The sequence below is a fragment of the Populus euphratica genome, unplaced genomic scaffold (genome assembly GCF_000495115.2).
Source record: "Populus euphratica unplaced genomic scaffold, PopEup_1.0 scaffold4.1, whole genome shotgun sequence".
Taxonomy (NCBI): domain Eukaryota; kingdom Viridiplantae; phylum Streptophyta; class Magnoliopsida; order Malpighiales; family Salicaceae; genus Populus; species Populus euphratica.
In genome coordinates this window covers 1396810-1410685 of record NW_011499859.1, presented here as the reverse complement: position 1 = coordinate 1410685, position 13876 = coordinate 1396810, and the positions used below count along the sequence as shown (strand labels likewise).

General features: G+C 36.6%; 3 protein-coding genes across 9 annotated transcripts; all 3 read left to right on the top strand.

Annotated features, from left to right (window-relative positions):
- The first annotated feature begins 1516 nt into the window (after positions 1-1516).
- Positions 1517-4073, top strand: LOC105124281 (plastid transcriptionally active protein). Of its 7 annotated transcripts, XM_011024233.1 has the most exons (6): positions 1517-1794; positions 2208-2230; positions 2272-2360; positions 2648-2839; positions 2939-3087; positions 3306-4073. In XM_011024233.1, the coding sequence occupies exons 4-6, from the start codon at positions 2714-2716 to the stop codon at positions 3346-3348; spliced, it is 318 nt and encodes a 105-aa protein (XP_011022535.1). In that variant the 5' UTR covers positions 1517-1794; positions 2208-2230; positions 2272-2360; positions 2648-2713; the 3' UTR covers positions 3349-4073. The 7 variants fall into 7 exon arrangements, 6 of the variants coding, with proteins under 6 accessions (XP_011022535.1, XP_011022531.1, XP_011022534.1 ...); XM_011024229.1 differs by lacking the exons at positions 2208-2230; positions 2272-2360 and having other exon boundaries at positions 3306-3351; positions 3481-4073; XM_011024232.1 differs by lacking the exon at positions 2272-2360 and having other exon boundaries at positions 2208-2264.
- A 1152-nt stretch (positions 4074-5225) lies between these two features.
- On the top strand, positions 5226-7929 carry LOC105124282 (high mobility group B protein 13-like). Its single transcript, XM_011024234.1, has 8 exons — positions 5226-5882; positions 6101-6223; positions 6321-6598; positions 6683-6854; positions 6943-7113; positions 7204-7292; positions 7376-7460; positions 7564-7929. The coding sequence occupies exons 1-8, from the start codon at positions 5415-5417 to the stop codon at positions 7693-7695; spliced, it is 1518 nt and encodes a 505-aa protein (XP_011022536.1). The 5' UTR covers positions 5226-5414; the 3' UTR covers positions 7696-7929.
- Positions 7930-8534: 605 nt separating this feature from the next.
- LOC105124283 (probable GABA transporter 2) lies at positions 8535-13641 on the top strand. The gene is given in 7 exon segments (XM_011024235.1): positions 8535-8951; positions 9038-9268; positions 10181-10278; positions 11128-11314; positions 12068-12198; positions 12525-12761; positions 12884-13641. Coding segments are annotated over 7 exon segments (1362 nt in total). The 5' UTR covers positions 8535-8863; the 3' UTR covers positions 13274-13641.
- The last annotated feature ends 235 nt before the right edge of the window (positions 13642-13876 follow it).

Below are 13876 nucleotides of genomic sequence, written 5' to 3'. Positions count from 1 at the left end.
TTGTTGTTGTTGTTGTTTTATAATTGTTGTTTTTAATTTTTACAATTAACCTCCCTGTGGTTCGACCCCGGTCTTGCCGGGTTATTTATTACTTCGACACTCCTGCACTTGGGAGAAGACATCAATCTTTTCGTTGTGTCAATTAACAAACTAAATTAAACAAAATAAAATTTATTAAAAGAAAAAAACAAAGAAAGAAAGAAAAAGCTAAAGGCATAAAAAAAATAAAAAAATAACTTAAATTAAATTAAACAAAAAAAATTATTAAAAGAAAAAAAACAAAGAAAAAAAAGCTAAAGGCATAAAAAAATAAAAAAATAAAGAAAAATTGTTTAAAAAAATAGTTTTTTTTTTTAAAAAAGAACTCAGTCTTTATAGTGAAAGGCTAAGGAGTTTTAGTTTTTTTTAATGAATGTTTTTTTTTTGTTAACGAGACTCATGGGTTATTATAAAGAAAAATAGAGTTAATTTGTTTTTTAATATATATTTTTATTGTAGTATAATTACTTTATTACCATTAATAAAAAAGGTTTTGGTTAATAGGTTTGATTTTCAAACAATTAAATTATGTCATTTTCCTTGAAATGTAAAAATCTTTGTTTTCGATTAGAGCTTTTTTTTGTATATATATATTTGATTATTTGGTAATTATTAAATGTTAATAGAGCCCATAATAATTTTGTAAATAAAAAAAATAGATCCAGGAAGTTTAGAGACAATTTTTTATTTTTGTTTGTTTTCTAAGTCATTACTGCAGTAACATATATAATCTTTTTCAATTATTAAAATTTTATATGTTTCTTATTTATTTTAAAATATTGATATCACATGATATTTTTTTTTATATTGACAAAAAACGAACCACAGCACCATCTAATACCTAGTCATTAACTATTTTAAGTTGAAGAATTGAGCTAAAATATGATGCCAAATGCTGTACTTGGCAAACTCTTGTGCGCTGAAATTATCAGGTAACCTGAATTAGGCTATTGGAATTAGATTTTTTGCAAATTAATTTAAGTTTTTTTTTTAATTTTAACTAAAAAATTATGTTTTGTTTATAAATAACCACTGTTTTAAATAATAAAGTTGTAACTTTTAGTCAAAATTTTAATTTAATAAAACGTTCAAAAAACCTTAACGTCTAATTTAATGATTCTAATTCATGGATTTTTCTTTCTTGAAGAAATTAATTTTCATGTATTTTGCTAAATAAATTTTTAATTTCAATGATTCTGATATTAAGTTATTTATTTTTAATTACTTATTCTTAAGTTAAGAAAAGTAATATTTTAAATTATGATTCAAAATCGGAAGTCAATTTTCATAAGTTATACTAAATAAAACCTTATATATCAAATTATCAACAAATGGTAAAGCCACCAAAGATATGGTATGACTACTATAAGCGGTTTTGTGTGATGATGTAAGTAACCAAATGGATTATTCTTTTCTTATCCAGTTAATGGATAAGTTGGTAATTAAATGTAAATAATAAATCCCTTTATTGTACCCTTCAATGTCGTGTATGATTCTGAGAAAACTATATTCTTACACGACAATAAGTGTTTTCCTCTTGCTCTTGTGGTTAAAATCTCATGTTATCCTCTGAAGTATGTTTTATTGTAAATTATTATCACATGTAAACAATTTCGCCACTCTCTTCCTCTGTTTGCCTGTTGAGCGTTGCCTTTCTCAATTTCGCTTCTTCTCTCATCCATTCCCCTCCACCTTCCTTTAACATCACCGAATCCTTGCTTAGTTACCCCCATTGAAGTCTGAAAAACAATCCAAGTAAGTATTTTCTTATCTCCCTTCTTTGTTTTACACAATTTCTTGATTTATATATGCTTGTCTGTGCCTGGGTTTTTCTTTTATTCCTTTTCCCATTACCTCCTTGGTGTTAACAAACCTTAATTAGTCAGACCGTGCATAACTTAACTAAGGGTTTTGCTTGTAATGTTTTTTAGTTTTGTAGTGACCTAATATAATTGGGATTATGATTTTGAAGTCTTGGTGGTGTTTTTTGGGATGAAGATTGAGAATGGCCAGGGAATTGGTGGTTTTGGTATGAACATGGTCGTAAGCACTTTTATGAAGGCAGGGTTGTGCGCTGTTGAGATTAGCATGCTATTGTTGTTTCAAGAAGGTAGAGGTTGAGCTCGATTTTTTCTTCTATTTTTAATTCGGTTTTGTGGAGTTTGTAGGAGTGGCCTTGGTGATGTTTATTTGCTGTTGCTTTTACATTTAAATAGTCATTTCAGGTAATTATGGCCCAGTTAGCGGCTTACTGGATACTGGGAGGTTGCATAGAGTTGTCTGTTCTTTGATGTGTGCATGGTGCCGACTTTTTAGCAAATGTGAGTTTATGGCTTCATTTGGGCTTGCATGGAGTGCAAGTGCCTCCTACAGGTTTAATTCCCTTTACTTAGGATATGAAAACGGTAGCTATACTTTTATTTCATGAGGTCTAATCTTAAAGAAAATGAGATGAGCAGGCTCATTGCTGTTGCTTTGACATTTAAATAGTCATTTCAGGTAATTATTTTGCTAAATTCAATGATTGCCTTTTCATTGTGACCTGTGTTTTCACCTGTGCATATTTGTGGCCTGTCCAACGATTATTCTACTTTGTTTTGGTCATCAGAAGATCAAGGGATGCTGAGCTCATAAGTGTCAATAACCTGCTGTAAAGACCTCCACACTGTAAAAGATGATTCCAAAGCCACTGCGCACACTTGTAACTGGCACTGCCATCATCTTGGGCGGCGCACTTGCTCTCAACATCACTTCCTCTATTGCTGTTAATGCACTTCGTTTTGCCACTGATCTCAAACTGGTTAATTCAGGAATAAGAACCTTAATTTACCATTACTATCATTATTTGTTTGAGAGTTGTCTTTCTGAATTCCTTTTCATGTCTTTTTTTTTTTAATAGAGAAGAGTTGCGTTGCCTTGTGGGGTTTGTAGAGGAAAGGGGTTTTACATATGCAAGCTGTGCAAAGGGAATGCTAGCATACACTGGTCACCTTTGTACGATCCTGTTGCTATCAATCCTTGCCTTTGCCCTACTTGTGATGGTAACAGGTTAGTTGTTGTTCGTTGTTTGTTATGCATAGATTCTAGGTTTGCTATTGGATTTGGCATCACTGCTTTAGAATTTACTTGGGTGATTAACTTGTCTGGCAATGTGAACCTGTGAAGTGCTAATGTGAAACTTTTATGTTGCAATTAATTCTAGTTTTCATATGCTGCTTATTATGCTTGTGCATTGCTTTGATTGATGGCTTTCTTATATATTGCAGAGTACAGCGCTGTCTAAACTGCCTTGGGAAGGGCTACAATTGATTTGTAAGATGTTAAATACTGTTTGTACGTATATTTGAATGTCTCATTTCGCAAGCTTCTAGCCCCAACTGCATTAGAGGGTATACATCTCTATTTTCTAACCAAATGTTGCCATTTGTTTTATGCTTCTAGAATTGTTCGTGCCAGTTAAGAAATATAGGCAGACTAATGGCATTGGCATAGCCATCGATAATGAAAATGACTGCTATCAGTATTAGGGGATTACACCACTTTATAGTCAGGCTTTATCCATGCTGGTTATGGTTCTTTAAGTAGTTTAAACTGACACAGTGATATTATCTAAAACAATGATATGGTGTTCCTGAAACAGGATCAAGTTGCTGAATTTTAATTCCGATGTAACAAGACTTGGTTCTCATACAGTTTTTTCATTCAAAAAGAAGAGGTCATTATTTGGCTTCCACTTTCACGTGATGCTGCATTAAACGACTTGAACAAGTTTCTTTGTATTATTGAATCAACTAAGTTTTGAGAAGGCATCAACAAAAGCTGCTGAAAACGGGGTAAAACTCGGTTTAAGTAGACTGGTATTTGTCGTTGGGTTACTGCTTAGCGCAGTCCGGCTTGTATTTACCATGATTGCTGTTGCTGACCCTGGGAATCTGTCCAAGTTGTTACTCTCTCGTGTACTTATCTGTACTTTTTATCTCAAGTCTGTTCATGCATTGTTGGTGTTTATTCTGAAGATGATTCTTTCACTGCCATATTTCTCCGTGATTGACTTAACTCAGGTGGCCCTGCGTGTTTCTAATTTTAATATTCTTGCCTTGATTTTCGCCCATAACTAATATGCTGGTTTTATGTGCCCATCTCCATCTTAAGTAGTCTACCATGGAAGTCATTTGACAATGATGGCTTAACTGCTTTTGAATACAACAAGGTCATCGGCCTTAATTTCAGTCGCAGTAGCCACATTTTTGGCTTTACCTTGATTTCATCAACATTATGACCGGAGCTAAAGAGATAATCAAGCGTAATTATTGTCCATGTTAAATTAGTTTCTCGATCCCAGATGCCCCGGTTATCGACTAGACTATTCACATCGATGGCGATGGCGTGGATGGTGAATCTTTAATCAGAATCCAGTTAGATTTGCACTTTTACACACACACACACACACACAATGATAGACAACGCTATTAAAACTTAAGGGTCTGTTCAGGTCTGCATGCGGAATTATGGGCTTGCTTTTGCTAGGAGTAAGGGTTATTGAAGGGTGGGGTTGGAGGTAGATTCTGCAGGTGTTGCAGCTGGTTTGAATCGGCATGAGAGCAGGAACTGGTTGATCCAAATTTCACAATTCATTTTTCTACAAGATGAATAGATGATGTTTTATGTATTGAAAAATTGTTATGGCAATAATTTTAATGAAAACAATCGAACATCCAATTGTAAGCATAGCCTTCCCATCCAATTCAAACGGGTCGGTATATGTAATTTGTACCAGTTCACCTCCAATTGTAAGCATAGGCTTCCCATCCAATTCGAAGGGGTCGGTATATGTAATTTGTACCAGTTCCAAGACACCCAGAACCCAGATATTGTCTGTGTCTCCAATCCCCCGCTGCCACCCCACCTGGCACTACACAAAGGACGTCATCAGCATGGAAAGAAAGTGGGGTGGCATATTGATGACCCTTTTTAAACAATCAATATTTTGGCATGGCTTCCGCCTTCCATTGATGACCCTTTTTAAACAATCAATATTATTGTGCTCCACTAAAAACATGGAGACCAATTGCTTACATGCTGATGACGCCCCCAACACCCCCCCCACTAATTTCACAATCCTCTAATGGCCAATTTAAAACATTTACTTACACTTTTTATGGTAAAGTTTTAAAATCACACAATCCCCTGTTACCGGTCAAATTACCCATAAATCAGATTTCCGATTCCGGACCTCAACCCCCTCTTAAAAACTTCGACAACTGATTTGAAATTCGAAAATATACTAGCCGTTGCGCTCCTATTCTTCCTTCCCATGTAAATATCCTCTCTCAAATACCCTAAATCATACTTTCTCTCAAAATCGGGATTCTAGAATGGCAGATACTGCTGTAGCCTCGACAGTTCCAAAAAAATCAAGAAACAACAGGAAAGCTTTGAAACAGAAGAACCCATCAACAAATGAATCCAATATAATGGCTCAAAAGCTCTCTGAGACATCTACTGCCACCGTTTTATCTCCATCAGACACTGATCCTTCAAAAGAAAACCATGCGAGTCATTCTCAACCTCGGTCTTCACCCAAGAAAGGGAAATCCAAGGCCACGAAAGCGAAGCAGAATAAAGAGGCTTCGGCTTCTTTGTTTGAGAAAGATTTTCAAGAAATGCAAGAAATGTTGCAGCAGTTAAAGCTTGAGAAAGAGAAGACCGAGGTTTTGTTGAAGGAGAAAGATGACATGTTGAAGGCTAAAGATGAGGAGATTGAAATGAAGGGTAAAGAACAGGAGAAAATGAAGACGGAGTTGAAGAAGTTGCAGAAGTTGAAGGAATTCAAGCCCACCATGGTTAGATTTCTTGATTTTTCGTTTCTTGATTTCTTGTGTTAAGGGATCGGTAGACTGAATTAACGTTGAACGTTAGGTTTGATTTGTTAACTTTCTTGTTAATTTTTAGGTAAATTGTTGGTTTAAACAAAGAATGCTATCTTCAATTAAGAAAGTTATGATTTTTTATGTCTTTAGGGTTTGAATTGATAGGTATTTCGTTATGAATCTTTGTACAGACTCTCTCATTTGTTCAAGCAATGAATGACAAGGAGCAAGACAGGAAGAAAAAGAAGGGTGGCAATGAAATCAAAAGGCCATGCCCACCTTACTCACTTTGGTGCAAAGCTCAATGGAATGAGGTAAACAAAGAGATAGGGTTCTGGATTTCCTTTTAAGCTTTTAATTAAACATGTTTTGGCTCTTATTGACGATTAATTGGGGTTTTTTTCTGTGCAGGTAAAAAAGGAAAACCCAGATGCAGAGTTTAAGGATATCTCTAACATTTTGGGGGCAAAGTGGAAGACCATTACTGCAGAGGAGAAGAAGCCTTATGAGGAGAAGTATCAGGCTGAAAAGGAAGCCTATCTGAAAGTAATGACAAAGGAGAAGCGCGAGGGTGAAGCTATGAAGCTTTTGGAAGAGGAACAGAAGCAGAAGACTGCAATGGAATTGCTTGAGCAATACGTCCAGTTCAAGCAGGAAGCAGATCAGGAAGAGAACAGCAAGAAGACCAAGTAAAATCAGAAGCAACTCTCTTTACTGTCTGTTCCTTTTATTGACTACAGAATTATTAATTTGTTTGTTTTGTTCATTCACAGGAAAGAAAAGGATCCATTGAAACCAAAGCAGCCATTGTCTGCATTTTTCCTGTTCTGTAATGAGAGAAGAGCCGCTCTCCTTGCAGAGAACAAGAGTGTTCTGGAGGTGGCGAAGATTGCTGGTGAAGAATGGAAGAACATGACAGAAAAACAAAGGGGGCCTTATGAAGAGGTTTACGCTTGACACACCTCACCCTTTTTAGCTGGGAGTTTAATTATTTTACTCGGTTTGGTTTCTTAGCTGCTTTTGAATATTGAAGGTTGCAAAGAAGAACAGGGAAAAGTATATGCAAGAAATGAAGGCTTACAAGCAGACAAAGGATGAAGAAGCTATGAATCTCAAGAAAGAAGAGGAAGAACTGGTGAAAGTCCAGAGACAGGAAGCATTGCAGTTGCTTAAGAGGAAAGAGAAAACTGAAAACATTATCAAGGTATACCTGTTGCTTTCAACTGTGTTTGCTGATTGCTATGCTAATTTTGGCGCCTTTCTGGTGGCTAAATGTGTACTTTATAATGTACAGAAAACCAAAGAGCAACGCAAGAAGAAGCAGCAGCAGAATGTTGACCCTAACAAGCCTAAGAAACCTGCATCTTCATTCCTTCTTTTCAGGTATTAGCGTCTCTCACGAGAGTAGTCACACTTTTCAGTGCAGTTTTTGCGATAAATTTACGAAGTTTTTATTTTCTACGCAGCAAAGAAACCAGGAAAAGTTTAATGGACGAGCGCCCTGGAATCAATAATTCCACCCTGACCGCAATGATTTCTGTGAAGTGGAAGGTAATCCATTTTGCGAAACCCATCGTTTTTGCTGAAGTAGTTGGTTTAGCTTACAAACCTGAAGTGTCTTGATTTTGTAATTTGTGTTTTATTGGGTTTGCAGGAACTTAATGAAGAAGAGAGGCAAATCTGGAACTCCAAAGCAGCCGAAGCCATGGAAGCATATAAGAAGGAACTGGAGGAGTACAGCAAGTCTTTAGCAGCTGCAACTTCAAATGACAAACAACAGCAGTAGTGAAAGGCTTGTTCCATCTAATAGATGCCAACTCTTTTTGCCGATGATGTTCAAGTGTCTGGTGGTTGAACATCATTTTCTCTAGTTGTTGTCGAACTAGACTATCATTTTTAGGTTTGGTGGGGCTGCCTATATCAGGCTTGGCGCAATCTTTCAGGGTGGGGGTTGTTTTCATTTTGCAAGTGGTCGCAAGTTATGATTGAATCGAAATTTTATTTTAAAACTTGTCGTTTTCACTTCTTTTACGTCTGACCTCTCTTTTATAAAAGAAGAAGAAGAAGAGGCAAACCTTGTAAGAGTCCATAGACTTAAACAGTAGTTTTGATTAGGCCCCCAGCCTATTTTGTTCATCTTGATTAGGTCCTCACTGAACCAATAAATTCTCATTTTGCAAGACCAGTAAATTCTCTAAATCCTCGTTTTAAATAATATGAAACCCACAAGATAGATCAAACTATATAAAAATACAAGATTCTTATGTTTCTTTATAAATTTTGTTTTATTTGATATTTTAATAAATTCAAAATACAAGATTCTTATGTTTCTTTCTAAAATTTGTTTTATTTGATATTTTAATAAATTCATGGGTTTTTAATGAGTTAGAATTCATTGATGCAGTGTGATTAAATAAGAGGCCATAAACAAGCTAGGGACTTAATTGAGATCATCCCATTAGAATGGAGATTTCTTTTAAGTTTGCTGACACAGACGGAAACAACATAAAAAAATAACAAGCACAAATAACATAAAATTAGGTTTATTAAAAAATTCGATCGCATTTTTTGTTTTGCCATAACAAACATTTTGGGTTGCTTTGGCGTCTCAGTTATGGCACCGATCCAATATACATGTAGCTTATTCTTTCACTCCTCGGTCACCTAAAAGGAAACTACCAAAATAACCCTATACAACAGGCAAACAAGTCTTCTCCAAGCCCAATTAAAATCAAAATTCCTACCCCTCTTATACTTCTTTCTGTCACCCATCAAAGAATGTGACATCCTCCTCTCGCCTTGCATTCACGTCTATCTCCCTCTCCGGGCGACGATATGCCTGCCCGCTTCCTTTTAGCCTTGTCTCGACGCCTCCGACATTAACGTCGCCTCTTGCTTATCTCCCTGCTGCACCTTAACCTGCACGTACACCACAGTCTATATAACATTAATTAATGGCTCCACCTCCAAAACCTGACCCTTTCCCTGCAGACTCTCAACGTGAAGTTGATGCCGGTGCAGTCTTCGTCCTCCAATCCAAGGGTAAGTGATCTCAAAAAATATATATACAGTTGGAGCCACGACGTTGAAGAAACGGCGAATTTTCATATTTTTTTATTTACACGCAGGGGAGTGGTGGCATGCCGGATTTCATTTGACGACGGCGATAGTGGGGCCTACAATACTGACGTTGCCGTATGCATTTAAAGGTCTAGGATGGACTTTAGGATTCTTCTGCTTAACGGTGATGGGCATGGTGACTTTTTACGCTTATTATCTCATGTCGAAGGTGCTAGACCACTGCGAAAAAGATGGTCGTCGCCATATCAGATTCCGGGAATTAGCTGCCGACGTTTTAGGTAACTATCGAAACGGTAAAAGAGCTGCTGGTTTCCTTTTGTTTTGGTAAAAACTAAAAGAGACAGTCAGGAATGACGGAAAATCATTAAAGATGTGCTTCCATATGAACGGAGGAATTCAAGTGTGCCTTTGATTTAATTTGCTGTAAAAAAAATTCTGGTTTTGCTTTAAATGTGTCATGTTTACATTGACCATGTCACCTAAGAATCTCAGCCGTTTGATTTGGACCCTCACTAGAAGCCCTGCAATCCAATGGATGGCATTTTCTTTTTCGAGCGTGTGTTTTTGATAGAAAACTTCAAATGGTGAAAAGTATAAAAGTTTTCCATGAATGCAGTTTTGCAAAGGAAAATGAAATGGCACTTTCTACTAATGCCACTAAGAACTAGGAAGGAGATGACTTGAGGAAGCTACATGTTACCTCCATTGGTTTATGAGGCCAAAGGGTAACTATAAAGTTGCTCTAAGATGCCTAAATACATCGACAACCTCTAAGTGGAGGCAATATGGAGGCATGATTAGGTCCGTTGGAGACACATTGAAAGTCCTCTTTATTGCCAATACGCTCTCTCTTTTCTCTTACTTTCATTTTTGTCGACCATGGGTAGTATTTGATCTTTTCGGCAAGGATATCTTTAAGCAACGCGTCAATCCAAATTCCAACTTTCACAAGGCTTGTCATTGATATGTCCACACGTTAATTACACGAAACTAGAATTTTCTTGTTAGTAATTGATTTGTTTTACTTTTGTCATTGCTTCCCTTCATTATTTTTCAGATTGGATTTGGAGTCAGCATTTCAAGTAGGGAAAATCAGTATAATTTAACTCCTTGTCAATCGTTTGAAGCATAAAGTTTAACCTAAGAACTAACGAAACAAATCTGAGGATTTGCCTTCTATTTTCTTGCAGGGTCTGGATGGATGTTTTATTTTGTTATATTCATTCAAACTGCCATCAATACTGGAGTTGGCATAGGAGCAATATTGCTTGCTGGGGAATGCCTTCAGGTGTTTTGTTTCATAACGCTTCTTATTATATTGAAGAAAACTGATAGAAAATGCACCCTTCCAATAGAGCCCCATTTTGGTTATTTACTTTGACTGGGCCAATCTTTTTGTTACAATAGAGACAGGCTTTATCTTTTCTGCCATCCAATTTATGCTTCTTTTTTTCTGGCGAAGGACTTGCGGTTCAGCACATTCATGCCAAGTGTTGCTGTATTATCTTAACTGTATGACTACAGTCAATGCTTGGTCTGTTTTTTTTTTTTTTTCATAATCTGGTATAAAAATTGGGGGTCCACATGGGCTGTGGTGGGTTTTGTCTGAATCTGGCTGTCTTCATTTCACACGATGACAAAAGGAAGGCAGATCAGATTTGCAATCGAGATGGTGGACAAAGTATGAATTATAAGGCACCAGTGTTTTCAGTTTCATGCTATTTTTTACACGAGATCAGCCTATATTTATCACAGAATAAACGTTTGAAGACATTTGGAATTGTTTTGACCACACAGCAAAAACAAAAAAGGTCATTGACACTTTCACCAAGTGATCACATATTGTGTTCTGAGCAAAATCAAAATATCACTGCTTATTTAGGGAAATATCACTTGAAAGAAATTTTATTAATAATGTGATTAATTTGGGACATATGAGAATATAGAAGCTGACACGAATTCATTTAATTTTGCCACTAGTTTTTTGCAGACTTAAATGATAGGTTCTTGGTAGACGTGTTGAAGCAAATAGCATATGGCGCCTGTTTGTTGTTCATAGAGCTAAATAGAATCCTGGATTTTTCATGGTTGTGTTACTTAATCATTCCTTTTTCGATTTCCAATTTGAGTTATGAAGATCATGTACTCAAGTCTTTCTCCCGACGGACCCCTGAAGCTGTACGAGTTCATAGCAATGGTGACAGTAGTGATGATAGTTCTCTCTCAGCTGCCAACATTCCACTCCCTCAGGCATATCAACCTGGCTTCACTATTTCTCAGTTTGGGCTACACTTTCATTGTTGTCGGTGCTTGTGTCCAGGCAGGTATATTGCATCCCCTTTCTTGCAATTTTCATTTATGTCAGTTGCCTGATCAATAGAATTTATATGATATAAAAACAATTAAGACTTTGTTTTAAATGCAATTCTGTGCTGTACTTGAAAGAATAAAATCAGTTTCAGTAAAAATAGAGGAAGGTTCCTCTCATTTCCTGAATCTCAAGATTGTTACTTTCAATCAAAGCATAATTGCTGGTTGCATTCTTTCAACTCAAATTCCAGGAAGGAATAGAGACTTGTTGTTCATTCTAGCTGTAATCCACGACATGTTTTCGGTTGTGGAGCTGTTGCAACCAGAGTGTCCTGTCTTTAAAACTAATCAGAACCCCTCTGCCACATTTCTGAAATCAAAGATGAATAAGATTACACATTGGTAACAGGGTAGGAAATAAATTCTAGGCCATCCCTCCTTTCAACAGCTCACCACCATGGTACTGTACTTTGGTGGGTAGGAGATGTGGATCTTGGGAAGTGCAACGTGTGGTTGAATTGGTGATGGGCCTGAAATAGGCCCATTTTGATATGGAACCTGACCAGCAAACTGGCTAGTGATCCATAGTTGTTGCTCCTATATATTAATTTCCAAGTTGCTTCCACGCAAAGGAAGTGGTTGAACTTTCTTCATTTCATTAAAGTGTGTTTGTTATCTTAGTGACAAACTAAAATGATCCGTGAGGAGTTACTCTATCTTATTTGAAAATAAGAAATTGTTTTTCACAACCCTCACTTGCTATGCAGGTCTGTCAAAAAATGCCCCTTCAAGGGACTATTCTTTGGAATCGTCAGGGTCAGCAAGGGTCTTCAGTGCATTCACTTCTATCTCCATAATAGCTGCCATCTTTGGGAATGGAATACTGCCTGAAATACAAGTAAATTACAGCTAATACTTGATAAATCCTTCTGTTGGCTTCTGAGCCTTGCATTTGTATAAAAGACTCCTTTAACTTTCTTTCTATTTTTTAAAAGTGGAGAAAACATCTTTCTTGATGATCTGAGTCAACTAAACAATAAGATTTGATTGATTTAAGTAAATTGTATGATCAATCTTTCTGAATAAGGTGTGGCTTATCAGTTATTTTTAATTCTGTATGAATAATTATTTGATGGAGGGGTCATTGCATAAGAAATATGTGTAATACTTGGTATTCTTGATACATGCTTTTATTGATACGATTCTTCTATGCCTTGAATACAGGCTACTTTGGCTCCACCTGCTACTGGGAAGATGGTAAAAGGCCTTTTGATGTGTTATACTGTAATTCTTCTTACTTTCTACTCAGCTTCAGTGTCTGGATATTGGGCGTTCGGAAACAAGTCTAACTCTAACATTATCAAAAGCCTAATGCCTGATGAGGGACCTTCCTTGGCTCCAACATGGGTTCTTGGCCTTGGTGTTATCTTTGTTCTGCTTCAACTCTTTGCTATTGGCCTCGTAAGCTCACAAGTTCACTCTTCAGATGATCTAGAGAATTAAATAAGCATTTCCCATATCCTTTTCCTTTAGTTTTAAGACTTTCATTTCTGTTGAGTTAACATTCCACCAATGTAAAACAGGTTTATTCTCAAGTAGCTTATGAGATCATGTAAAAGAAATCTGCTGATGTGAAGCAAGGGATGTTCTCCAAAAGGAATCTAATTCCGAGGCTAATCCTTCGGACTGTTTACATGATATTCTGTGGATTTATGGCAGCTATGCTTCCTTTCTTTGGAGACATTAATGGTGTCGTAGGAGCTATTGGTTTCATCCCTTTAGATTTCGTCCTTCCAATGCTCCTCTACAACATGACCTACAAGCCGCCAAAGTCATCCCTCATCTATTGGGTCAATCTCTCCATTATGGTTGTCTTTACAGGTGCAGGGCTCATGGGTGCTTTCTCCTCTATGAGGAAACTGATTCTTGATGCCAACAAGTTCAAGCTATTTAGCAGCAATGTGGTTGATTAAAACTTGCAAGTAACACGCATGGTGATCTTGCTCTCCAATGCCGCAGGTTTTGTTAGTTGCCTCAACATCCAGAAGGTGCACAGCTACATGGGAATAAGATGTGAAATTCAATATACATGGCAATGCAAGAAAGTTGAGGCCAAGGCATTTTAGCTTATAGCAACAAACATAGTAATCAGCAGGGAGGACAATTTAATTCCCGATCAGTATCAGCCGACCTGACTGGACTTGAATTCACGAGTATTTTTTGGATCCAATAAATACAGTATAACTAATAGATAAATATGGATGTTAATCAAGGATATTTATGTCATTTTATTTTAAGAAAACACCCAAAAAGCCATATGCCCTGGGGGTGTTTTTGTTAATTAATGTTTTAATGCTAGCACATGCTGCTATACAGGGAGAGGCATCAACACCCTTTGACCGACATATATACAGCGTCTGTTAATGGTTAAACTTGTCATTTTCTTATGTTTGTTAGAAGTGTTGTTACATCAATTTTCTTTTGGTACGGCGCGTGAGTAGATAGACGGTTTGTTGTCGGTAACTTTTTTCCTTCTTCTTTCCTTCCTATAGGTACATGTTTGTTCGTTTCATTTT